The sequence below is a fragment of the Cyprinus carpio genome, chromosome B1, assembly GCF_018340385.1.
Source record: "Cyprinus carpio isolate SPL01 chromosome B1, ASM1834038v1, whole genome shotgun sequence".
NCBI lineage: Eukaryota > Metazoa > Chordata > Actinopteri > Cypriniformes > Cyprinidae > Cyprinus > Cyprinus carpio.
In genome coordinates, this window is record NC_056597.1 from 23,719,455 (window position 1) to 23,731,954 (window position 12,500).

The following is a 12,500-nucleotide window of genomic DNA, read 5'->3' on the forward strand; positions in this document are numbered from 1 at the left end:
TTTTGTAACACGTAATGTGTTACAAAAGTATTAGTATTATTTCTTAAACAATTTTTATTTTACAGTGAAATAATATAATTAATTGAAGCATTCAGTTATAATATTTATAATAAAAATAGTAATTATTTTGTAGCATATATATATATATATATATATGTGTGTGTGTGTGTGTATGACTTTTTATATTATACAGTGAAATAATTTGCTATTTTGTTAAATAATTTTTAGTAATACTCATAAAAATAATATATATATATATATATATATGACTAAAATAATTACTGTTTTTATTATGATTATTATTACTAAATCAAACTATTAAACAATACAATAGTAATATTTCTTATTTTATATTTATTACTTTGTATTAGTTTTATTTAGTAGTAAATAATAATAATAGTAATAACAAGCAGTAATAATTATTTTGTCATACTGATTTTTTTTTACAGTAAAAAAGTTATGTGTGTTTGTGTGTGTGACTTTTTTAGGTTAGGAGAATGACTATCACGTGTCAAAGCTTAATGTCGAGCTCTGTAATCCATTATTTCACTGTAAAAAAAATCAGTATGACAAAATAATTATTACTGCTTTTTATTATGACTATTAATACTACTAAACAAAATAAGAAATATTGCTATTATATATTATTTAATCATATTGATATAATATGTAATGTTTTAATTATAATAATAAAGTAATTTTTCTATATATATATTCCCTAATGGTGCATAAACTGGTGTTTGTGTGAATGTTTCCTGCGTGTGCAGTGTGGTTATTGATTATTGAGTGATTATTGACGAGTGATTGATGATTGAGTGATTATAGATCCATGATTATTGAGTTATTATTGATGAGTGATTGGTAATTATTGAGTGATTATTGGTTATTGAGTGATTATTGATGAGTGATTGGTAATTATTGAGTGATTATTGGTTATTGAGTGATTATTGATGAGTGATTGGTAATTATTGAGTGATTATTGATGAGTGATTGAGTCATTATTGACGAGTGATTGGTGATTATTGAGTGATTATTGACGAGTGATTGATTATTGAGTGATTATTGACGAGTGATTGGTGATTATTGAGTGATTATTGACGAGTGATTGGTGATTATTGATTGATTATTGATGAGTGATTGGTGATTGAGTGATTGTTGACGAGTGATTAATTATTGAGTGATTATTGATGAGTGATTATTGAGTGATTGGTGATTATTGATCAGTGATTATTGATGAGTGATTGGTGATTATTGATGAGTGATTGTTGATGAGTGATTGGTGATTATTGAGTGATTGTTGACGAGTGATTAATTATTGAGTGATTATTGATGAGTGATTATTGAGTGATTGGTGATTATTGATGAGTGATGAGTGATTATGAGTGATTGGTGATTATTGATGAGTGATTATTGAGTGATTGGTGATTATTGATCAGTGATTATTGATGAGTGATTGGTGATTATTGATGAGTGATTGTTGATGAGTGATTGGTGATTATTGAGTGATTGTTGGCGAGTGATTGATTATTGAGTGATTGGTGATTATTGAGTGATTATTGATGAGTGATTGGTGATTATTGAGTGATTGATTATTGAGTAATTATTGATGAGTGATTAATTATTGAGTGATTATTGAGTGATTGGTGATTATTGAGTGATTATTGATGAGTGATTGGTGATTATTGATGAGTGATTGGTGATTATTGAGTGATTATTGACGAGTGATTGGTGATTATTGAGTGATTATTGACGAGTGATTGGTGATTATAAGTGATTATTGACGAGTGATTGGTGATTATTGAGTGATTGTTGAGGAGTGATTGATTATTGAGTGATTATTGACGAGTGATTGGTGATTATTGAGTGATTAGTGACGAGTGATTGGTGATTATTGAGTGATTATTGATGAGTGATTGGTGATTATTGAGTGATTATTGACGAGTGATTGGTGATTATTGAGTGATTATGACGAGTGATTGGTGATTATTGAGTGATTAGTGACGAGTGATTGGTGATATTGAGATTAGTGACGAGTGATTGGTGATTATTGAGTGATTATTGATGAGTGATTGGTGATTATTGATGAGTGATTAGTGACGAGTGATTGGTGATTATTGAGTGATTGTTGACGAGTGATTAATTATTGAGTGATTATTGATGAGTGATTATTGAGTGATTGGTGATTATTGATGAGTGATGAGTGATTATTGAGTGATTGGTGATTATTGATGAGTGATTATTGAGTGATTGGTGATTATTGATCAGTGATTATTGATGAGTGATTGGTGATTATTGATGAGTGATTGTTGATGAGTGATTGGTGATTATTGAGTGATTGTTGGCGCGTGATTATGATTATTGAGTGATTGGTGATATATTGAGTGATTATTGATGAGTGATTGGTGATTATTGAGTGATTGATTATGAGTAATTATTGATGAGTGATTAATTATTGAGTGATTATTGAGTGATTGGTGATTATTGAGTGATTATTGATGAGTGATTGGTGATTATTGATGAGTGATTGGTGATTATTGAGTGATTATTGACGAGTGATTGGTGATTATTGAGTGATTATTGACGAGTGATTGGTGATTATTGAGTGATTATTGACGACTAGTGATTGGTGATTATTGAGTGATTGTTGAGGAGTTGATTGATTATTGAGTGTGATTATTGATGAGTGATTGGTGATTATTGAGTGATTAGTGACGAGTGATGGTGATTATGAGTGATTATTGACGAGTGATTGGTGATTATTGAGTGATTATTGACGACGTGGTTGGTGATTATTGAGTGATTATTGACGAGTGATTGGTGATTATTGAGTGATTATTGACGAGTGATTGGTGATTATTGAGTGATTAGTGACGAGTGATTGGTGATTATTGAGTGATTATTGATGAGTGATTGGTGATTATTGAGTGATTATTGACGAGTGATTGGTGATTATTGAGTGATTAGTGACAAGTGATTGGTGATTATTGAGTGATTAGTGACGAGTGATTGGTGATTATTGAGTGATTAGTGACGAGTGATTGGTGATTATTGAGTGATTATTGACGAGTGATTGGTGATTATTGAGTGATTGTTGAGGAGTGATTGATTATTGCGTGATTATTGACGAGTGATTGGTGATTATTGAGTGATTAGTGACGAGTGATTGGTGATTATTGAGTGATTATTGATGAGTGATTGGTGATTATTGAGTGATTATTGACGAGTGATTGGTGATTATTGAGTGATTATTGACGAGTGATTGGTGATTATTGAGTGATTAGTGACGAGTGATTGGTGATTATTGAGTGATTAGTGACGAGTGATTGGTGATTATTGAGTGATTATTGACGAGTGATTGGTGATTATTGAGTGATTGTTGAGGAGTGATTGATTATTGAGTGATTATTGACGAGTGATTGGTGATTATTGAGTGATTGTTGACGAGTGATTGGTGATTATTGAGTGATTATTGACGAGTGATTGGTGATTATTGAGTGATTATTGATGAGTGATTGGTGATTGAGTGATTATTGACGAGTGATTGGTGATTATTGAGTGATTATTGATTATTGAGTGATTATTGACGAGTGATTAGTGATTATTGAGTGATTGTTGACGAGTGATTGGTGTTTATTGAGTGATTATTGACGAGTGATTGTTGATTATTGAGTGATTAGTGACGAGTGATTGGTGATTATTGAGTGATTATTGACGAGTGATTGGTGATTATTGAGTGATTATTGACGAGTGATTGGTGATTATTGAGTGATTATTGACGAGTGATTGGTGATTTATTGAGTGATTATTGACGAGTGATTGGTGATTTATTGAGTGATTATTGACGAGTGATTGGTGATTTATTGAGTGATTATTGACAAGTGATTGGTGATTATTGAGTGATTGTTGATGAGTGATTGATTATTGATGAGTGATTAATTATTGGGTTGTTTTTTGTTAGTGTTTTTTGTTTTTGTGTTATTATTGACGAGTGATTGGTGATTATTGAGTGATTATTGATTATTGAGTGATTATTGACGAGTGATTAGTGATTATTGAGTGAGTATTGATGAGTGATTGGCTGTGTTCAGGTGTCCAGCGGCACGAGCACACTGACGGTCAGTCCTGTGGTTTCTCTGAGCAGCAGCAACATCTCTAACCTGACGTTCAGCGGTGCGTCTCTCCTGCAGTCACAGCTCCATCTTCCTTCATATTTACGTGAGCTCGTGGGTCATGTGACACTCTCTCTGTATCTCTATGCTGTAGGCGGAGCTCTGGGTCAGGTGACGTCGAACGCACCCACCGTCATCTCCATGGCCACTCCTACTCCGATCATGACATCATCCTCCCTCAGCTCATCCACCACTGCTGTCAAACAGGGAGGGGCGGTTTCCTCGGCGACAACGGTCACGCAGGGGGCGGGGCAGCTGCTGGTGACGGGCACAGGACTGGGCGGAGCTAATCTGACGGCCTTCGCGGGTTTGAACCCGACGATCATAACACCGTCGCAGCTGATCCAAGGGTGAGTGAGTGGAGTATTATGGGATGGAAATATAAGAAATAACATGCTTTCTTTCAAACTGGAGGAAAGAAAACATCCAAAATACACATTTACATTATATACACATGATCTATTTTAATACTTCTTTTATATTACAAAGATTTTTATTTGTAATGTAATTTTCTGACTCTTTGTCTAATTTGTATTTTATTATTTTAATTTTTCTTTATTTATACAAGATCTATTATTTATATTTTTGTTATATACACAATATATTTTTATATTTTTTTTTTATGTGCATATTTTTATTTTTATTTTTTTTTTTATATGTTTTTATTTATATTTATTTTACATTTAATACAGTTTTATTACACTTTATTTGTTTATTTTAGTCTAGAGGAAACAAAACGTCCAGAATCCACGTGTAAGTGTTTGTTTTATTGCCCTTTTTATTGTTGTTTTTTTTGGTTGTAGTTTTTAGATTGTTTTCTTTTTTCAAACAGCAGACTTTACAGATTTTATTCCTATCTATACTCTATGTTTTTTTAGTTCTTTTATTATTTCTTTTTTATTGATTTTTTAGATCTGTTTTGAGAAATTCTCTGTTAGGCTGAATTTTGCAGCATTTTTTTTGTTTATTTTGATTATGATTTTATAAATACTTAAAGGTCTTCGCAGCAACTCGTCAAAATAAAAGTTTGGTTTAACTTAAAAGAAATATATTACTTAATGTAATGATAGTAGTACTACTAATAATAATACAAATATTATTAAAACTATATTTACCAGTAGTTATTTACCAGAAAATTGTAAATACATAACACGGTATGTAAAAAAAAAAAAAAAAACTAAATAGCCTATAAAAATAACCTCTAATTATCCTTAAATTAATTTAGTTTTATTTTTGATTATTAAAATGTAATGAAATTATTAAAATGGAATCCAGAACATTAATGGAAAACAGATTTACAGAAAAAATAAAACTGAATTTGAGAAAAAATAATAAAAACGTATTTCATAGGGCCCTAAAAATGTACTTTTTTTTTACAATTTTAATAAATTGCTGTTAAATTGTGAAAGTTTCAAGATTTCAATTAATTAGACATGCTTTTTGATTTATATTTCTTAATGTAACCATTAAAATTAATGGAATTTGGGGAACAAATAAAACGGATTTCCTTTCCCTGTTACTTGCATTTATGTTTTTATTAATAACAAAGATACAATATAATTTCATGATATAAATTGTTGTGATGAAATAAAATTACTATATAATGAAATATATTATATATATTATACTGTGTAGTGGAACTGGCATGTATTATTATTATTATTATTTTATTTTTTTTTGAAGGGGGATGAAATGCTTTTTTTCAATAGATAAAATAACTATGATCTCCATTTGGATCATATGTTATTCAATGATTTTTTGTTGTTGTTGTGTTTTTTTTGTTGTGGTGTTTTTTGTGGTGTATTGTGTGGGTGTGGATCTTGTGTGAGTGTAGTGTTGTTTTTATGGGTTGTTTTGTTGTGTTTGTGCAGCGGGGCGCTGCTGAGTTTGAGTCCTGCGCTGATGAACAACAACCTGCTGGCCACCATCCAGGGTAACGACATCACACCAGATCATCTTTCATCTCATTCAATCAACAATTGACATTTTTTTATAACCTGCTGAAAACAAAGCGCAATAGATTTTTTTTTTTAACTTAACCAATTTATTTTTAATTTACCCACTTCATTAAGCATTTTAACAGTCAAACACAAAATAAAATTAAAACAAATATCTCCTTTCTTAAGTTTTATATGCAGAAGTCTTTAGGAAGCGTTTTGCTTGTTTCCCGAAGCAACAGGAGAGCTCAATGAGCAAAATAATGCAGCGCAATAAATTATTTAATGCAATGAAATAACTGTCTATTAAAAAAAAGTGCATAACGTCTAAATTAAATCAAATATAATGTTGCAAATTGCATAAACAGTTATGAACAAAATAGCATCATGTATTTATGCACTGCTTAATATAAAGAGCCGAAGCGCCGATCGCATAGATCGCATTTAAAACAGATGAGACGCCGTGAAATAGAAGAAACCTCCACAAATTCTACATTTAAGCTTTTGTATTTTAGTGCAGTTAACAATTATTTTATTTCAAGTAACAAAAATTATTATTATTTTTTTTTTATTTAGTTTTTTTTAATCTATATTAACCCTGGAAAGATTTTTGTTTCATTGAGACACACACACACACATACTCTCACACTCTCTCACGCTCACACACACACACTCACATACTCACACACACGCACTAACACACTCACACACACACACACACACACACACACACACATACTCACACACACACACACCACACACACACATACCCTACACACACAAAACACACGTACTCTCACACTCTCACGCTCCACACACACACACACACCACACACACACACACACACATACTCTCTCACACACACACACACACACACACACATACTCACACACACACACACGTACTCTCACACTCTCACGCTCACACACACACACACACACACTCACATACTCACACACACGCACTAACACACTCACATACTCGCACTAACACACTCACATACTCACACACACACACACACACACACACACACACACACGTACTCTCACACTCTCACGCACACACACACACACACATACTCACACACACACACGTACTCACACACACACACACGCTCACATATTCACACACACACACTCACACACACACATACTCACATACTCACACACACACACACACACACACACATACACACACACATACTCTCTCACACTCTCTCACGCTCACACACACACACTCACATACTCACACACACGCACTAACACACACACACACACATACTCACACACACACACACACACACATACCTCACATCATACTCATTCTCACACACACACACACACACACGTACTCACACACACACGCTCACATACTCACACACACACACTCACACACACACACACATACTCACACACACACACACACTCACACACACACACACACACACGTACTCACACACACACGCTCACATACTCACACACACACACTCACACACACACATACTAACACACACACACACACATACACACACACACACTCACATACACATACAGTACTCACACACACATACTCACACACACGCTCACACACACACTCACATACTCACACACACTCACACACACTCACACACACAAACACACACACAGACTCACATACTCACACACACATACTCACACACACACACTCACACACACACACACACACACACACACACTCACATACTCTGATGATTTTATGGTCCAGGCCTACATGATGTTGGTGTATGAATATGTTTGTGGTGTTTGTATTTCTCAGCTCTGGCGTCTGGCGGCGCTTTTCCTCTGACCTCCATCGACGGAAACACCAGCCTGCTATTCGCCAACACCAGCACGGGAAACCCCGCCCCCAGCCTGGTGACCACGCCCCTCTTCCTCAACCCGTCCAGCTTCTCTCTGCTGCCGGCCAATCTGCTGTCGGCGGGCGGGGCCGGAGGCGGAGCTCTCAACCTGCTGATGAGTGGTGTCGTCGCGGCGGCGACAGAGTGTTGTGGTGGTCTCGGGGGTGGAGTGAGCGGTGTGGGTGTGGCTACGCCGTTTTCTGTGCTATCACCAAAAACACTTGTGAACAATCGTCTGCGTCGCACATTTGATGCTCAAGGAGACGGGGAGGATGAAACTTAATCCGTTTCTAAACTAACGTCTAAATTAACCAAAAATGTGTCTCTTTCAGATTCTAGACGAGAGATTATTTCGCGTAACAGAGTTTATATTGACTTTCTACGAGGCTCTCTGTTGTTTTTATTTGCGGCTCTGTGGAGCGAGCCGGTTGTAGATAATTTCAGATTTCTAACCAAAAGCATTTCAGATCTTTTTCGTTGCGTTGGGTGAAGGTTCTGTCAGAGGACTTTTTAAACTAGTACTCACTTTATCAATACGGTTAGAAGGCTTTAAACGAGTACTAACGGGTGAACTGATTCTGAATCGAGTTCGTTCAACTGAATTGACTGAACCTGTGTGATTCGCTCACATCTGTGTGTCCTGTCAGATGTGTTCCTGACGGAGCAGGGGTCAGAGGTCAGGAATCCTCCAGCACTGATGCTCAAGGATCTTCATCTGAAGACTCTGCTCTCATACTACTGTGTACAGACACGCTTCATTTCTCTTTCTTTGCCAAAGCAAGCGTCTTTTTTAACTCCTTCATTGATGGCGTCTTGCTGGTTTTATTTAAACTATCATCAGTGTCTGTTCTTTGCTGGTTTCTTGTCTTCTACACATGAAGCGACAGACGCGAGGCGGCAGCAGTGATCTGTCCTCGTCTCTCGCTGTATGCTTTATTATATTGTGTTTATCAGAGATTGTGTGCGAGCAGCTTCAGGTTCATCTTTATTCTTTCCTGCAGGATTGAAACCAAAGATTCATCAGCGTCTTCTTTGTGTTTGTTTCTCCTCTTCTTTAGTCAGAAAACACACACTATATTTCAGGAGTATATAGAAACATATAAAAAAGTTTTTTTTTGTGGCTCCCAAAGCAGAAATCCTCTTAAGGATGAAAACCAAAGATTTCTCACTTTCTCTCTGTCTTTCCTTTAATTTTCTTTTCTTTTCTTTTTTTCTTTTTTTTGTGTAGTTCATTTGAAATCATCAGCTCATTCTAGTCTTTATGATCCAGAGGTCACGTGATTGATTATCTGCTGGAATAAGAGTTGAGTGTGTGTGTGAGAGAGAGAACTGTGTGTGTGTGTGTGTGTGTGTGTGTGTTAAAGTGAGAGAGAGAACTGTGTGTGTGTGTGTGTGTGTGTGTGTGTGTGTGTGTTAAAGTGAGAGAGAGTGTGTGTGTTAAAGTGAGAGTGTGTATGTGTGTGTGTGTGTGTGTGTGTGTGTGAGTTAATCTACAGAATGTGTTTCATGTGTTACAGAAGGGCTGTTCTCTCACATACTCTTCTCTCTTTCTCTCTCTCTCTCACACACACATTGTTCTCTCTCTCTTACACACACACACACACACTTTTCTCTCTCTCTCTCACACACACACTGTTCTCTCTCTTACACACACACACACACACACACACACTGTTCTCTCTCTCTCTCTCTCTCTCACACACACACACACACACACACACACACTGTTCTCTTTCTCTCTCTCTCTCACACACACACACACACACTGTTCTCTCTCTCTCGCTCACACACACACACACACACACTGTCCCCTCTCTCTCTCACACACACACACACACACACACACACACACACACACACTGTCCTCTCTGTTGTTTCTCCGCAGGTTTTCGTTGATGAATCGACTCTCGGTTCAGCTGTGTGCTGTAGAGATGAACTGCTCTGGATTTGTGTGTTTGTGTTTTTCTCAGACGATGAGTGTGTCGTGTTGCTGTAGTTGTAGATTTCATTAAATGTTTTTTCTCAGACTGTGTGTCTGAATGATCTTCATGTTATTTTGATCAACAGTCGAATCAGGTTTCATAAACAGGTTTGATTATTTACTAAAAAAAATGAGAAAAATCAAGCTGATACAAAGTTACACAAAAGTAACAACAAACAAATGAAAAACAATGAAATTCTCAGTTTAGATGCAATATTACACTACTATTATAAAACAATTAAAAGACTAAAAAAGATATTAAACATCAGTCATCATGAATCTGGATAAATTCATTAAAACAGAATAATTCAGGTAACATCTTACAGTAAGATCTCATTTATCAATATCTAACATAAAGCATTAACTAACAGTATTTTTTACAGCATTTATTATCCTTTAATTAATAAAAATTTTCATGTTAGTTTACACTACAGTAATGTTACATACAACTTTCTATCGTAAAATGAATTCATAAATGCTGAGATTAATTTCAATATTTAAGAATAATTTTTAATCGTTAGTTGGAACCTTATTGTAAAATGTAACTAAATATGAATGGCTCTTATGAGAAGGACAAACGCCTGACTGCACTGAGTGAATTATTGAGTCTCTGGTGTTCGGTCATTTTAGGCCGAAAAAAAAAATGTCTGAAAATTTTCAAAATCGCTACTTCAGGATTTTTATTTATTGACTTTTTATATCGGAATGGTGTGAAACTCTTGTGACTTTTATGGCACTCACTATGTGACCACCCCAAAAAAAAAATAATAATTGGACTTGATTTGAAAAAGCTAAATGGTTGTAAAATAAAGTCACACTTGTGTTGTTTGCCGTCAGAACAGAATGGGAAATAGACAAAAATACAGAGATGTCTTTGTGTGTGCAATCTACAAATCAGCCACAATACAGATAAAAGTGCACAGCGACGAAGGGGAGACAAAGACTTCAGCGATTATACCTGAAAACACTGCTCAGTACCTAAGCAATGCACAGCACTGAATATATAATATATATATCATCTGCCTTGATTCAAGCATTAATCTGCACAAATAGTCCAATATTTAGATATGAATATTAATTAGTAACACTCTCAAAATGGTAAATATGAATTAAAATCATTATTGAAAAGAAATATTATGTATATTAATTATATATATATATATATATATATATATATTATTTTTTTTTTTTTTTTTTTTAACAAAAGATAAACTTAGCACATGATTAAGGGCTCTGGTCTGTTTTGAGCGGTGCACAGCACAAGTGTGACTCCTAAATGAACAACACCAGAGACTGAAGCGTTTGTTCTTCGATCAGGTTCGGTTTCATATTAATTTTTCTTCTGACTCTACTGTACATGTGTGATGTGAGCTCATTATGAAAGTCTATAATTCACGAAGTGTAGAAACGCTGAACACAGTCACTGTGAAAACACTGAGTGATCTCAGCAACAGCTGGAGCAGGGATGAAGGATGAAGGATGAAGGATGGATGTGGACAGAGATGCTGACGGAGGATCGGTGTTTAGCGCGGCGGGGGGTGAATCTGCTGCATGTGCAGAGCATCATACGTGTCTTTAGTCGCGGAGCTCAAACCCTGAAACACAAGAACACATTCAACACGTCAACCCCACTGCGATGTCCAGATCTGATGTTTAACTGTGATGTGAAGCGTGTCTGACCTGATAAACCTGATCAGTTCGGCGGCGCTGCTGGAAAATCACAAGCAGAGTGAGTCTTTTCATGTGAATCATTCAGAAGAATCGGTACGAGACAGTAAAAGTGAATCAGTCACACTTACTCCTGGCTTGGCCTCGATCTCTCGGTACGTGTCGTCACTCTTTTTCTGCAGAGGCTGAAACAAAACATCATCATCATCATCATCACAGCTTTGGGGAATAAATGCAATTATTTGCTCTGTTATTTGTCAAATATGAAAATGTTTTGTTTGAATTTGAAAACACTTTCCATCAATATAAACTAGTAGTCCAGTTTTTTATATTATATTATATTATATTCTGTAGCCTTATTACAAGTATTTTAAAATGTAATTTAATCTAATTACAAGTACTTAATTTTTGTAATCTAATAATGTAATTTAGTCACTACCCAGCTCTGCTTTAATTATAAATTCATTTTAAAAACCTGCCTGACACTGTCATAACTTTGATGATCTTTTAAGAAAACAAATATTTATGTAGTTTATATTTAACTCTTTCCTGTTAACACATAACTCTTCTGTATAAATATTATTAAAAAAATTTTTTTAATTGTGAGCCAAATTGTCAAACTCAGTTATTCCACATTTACTAATATTTAGACCAAATCTGAACACCTTAAAAGTGTGTGTGTGTGTGTGTGTGTGTGTGTGTGTGTGTGAGTGATGGTGAGCGTGTTTATGTGGTTTATGAGGACACAAATTTGTATAATGACATGGTTATGACATAGGTATTACAATGAGGAGGTGATTTATGAGGACCATTTCCAGTGTCCCCGTAATTCAAAAGGCTTATAAATCTTCAGAATGAGTTTTTTTTT

General features: G+C 35.0%; 2 protein-coding genes across 2 annotated transcripts in view; one reads left to right on the plus strand and one right to left on the minus strand.

Moving 5' to 3' along the window:
- Nucleotides 1-8,266, plus strand: part of LOC109102524 (POU domain, class 2, transcription factor 1-like) — a 25,651-nt gene extending 17,385 nt beyond the window's left edge. Inside the window, exons 11-14 of the mRNA XM_042715983.1 lie at nucleotides 4,089-4,170; nucleotides 4,264-4,519; nucleotides 6,041-6,102; nucleotides 7,902-8,266. Coding sequence (XP_042571917.1) covers nucleotides 4,089-4,170; nucleotides 4,264-4,519; nucleotides 6,041-6,102; nucleotides 7,902-8,266 — 765 coding nt within the window. The remainder of the gene's footprint in view (nucleotides 1-4,088; nucleotides 4,171-4,263; nucleotides 4,520-6,040; nucleotides 6,103-7,901) is intronic.
- Nucleotides 8,267-10,055: 1,789 nt separating this feature from the next.
- The window catches only part of LOC109100289 (T-cell surface glycoprotein CD3 zeta chain-like), an 11,774-nt gene continuing 9,329 nt past the window's right edge, over nucleotides 10,056-12,500 (minus strand). The window contains exons 6-8 of the mRNA XM_042715984.1: nucleotides 11,764-11,817; nucleotides 11,645-11,671; nucleotides 10,056-11,559 (exon numbers count right to left, since the gene is read on the minus strand). Of these exons, the coding sequence (XP_042571918.1) occupies nucleotides 11,488-11,559; nucleotides 11,645-11,671; nucleotides 11,764-11,817 (153 nt within the window). The 3' untranslated portion in view covers nucleotides 10,056-11,487. The remainder of the gene's footprint in view (nucleotides 11,560-11,644; nucleotides 11,672-11,763; nucleotides 11,818-12,500) is intronic.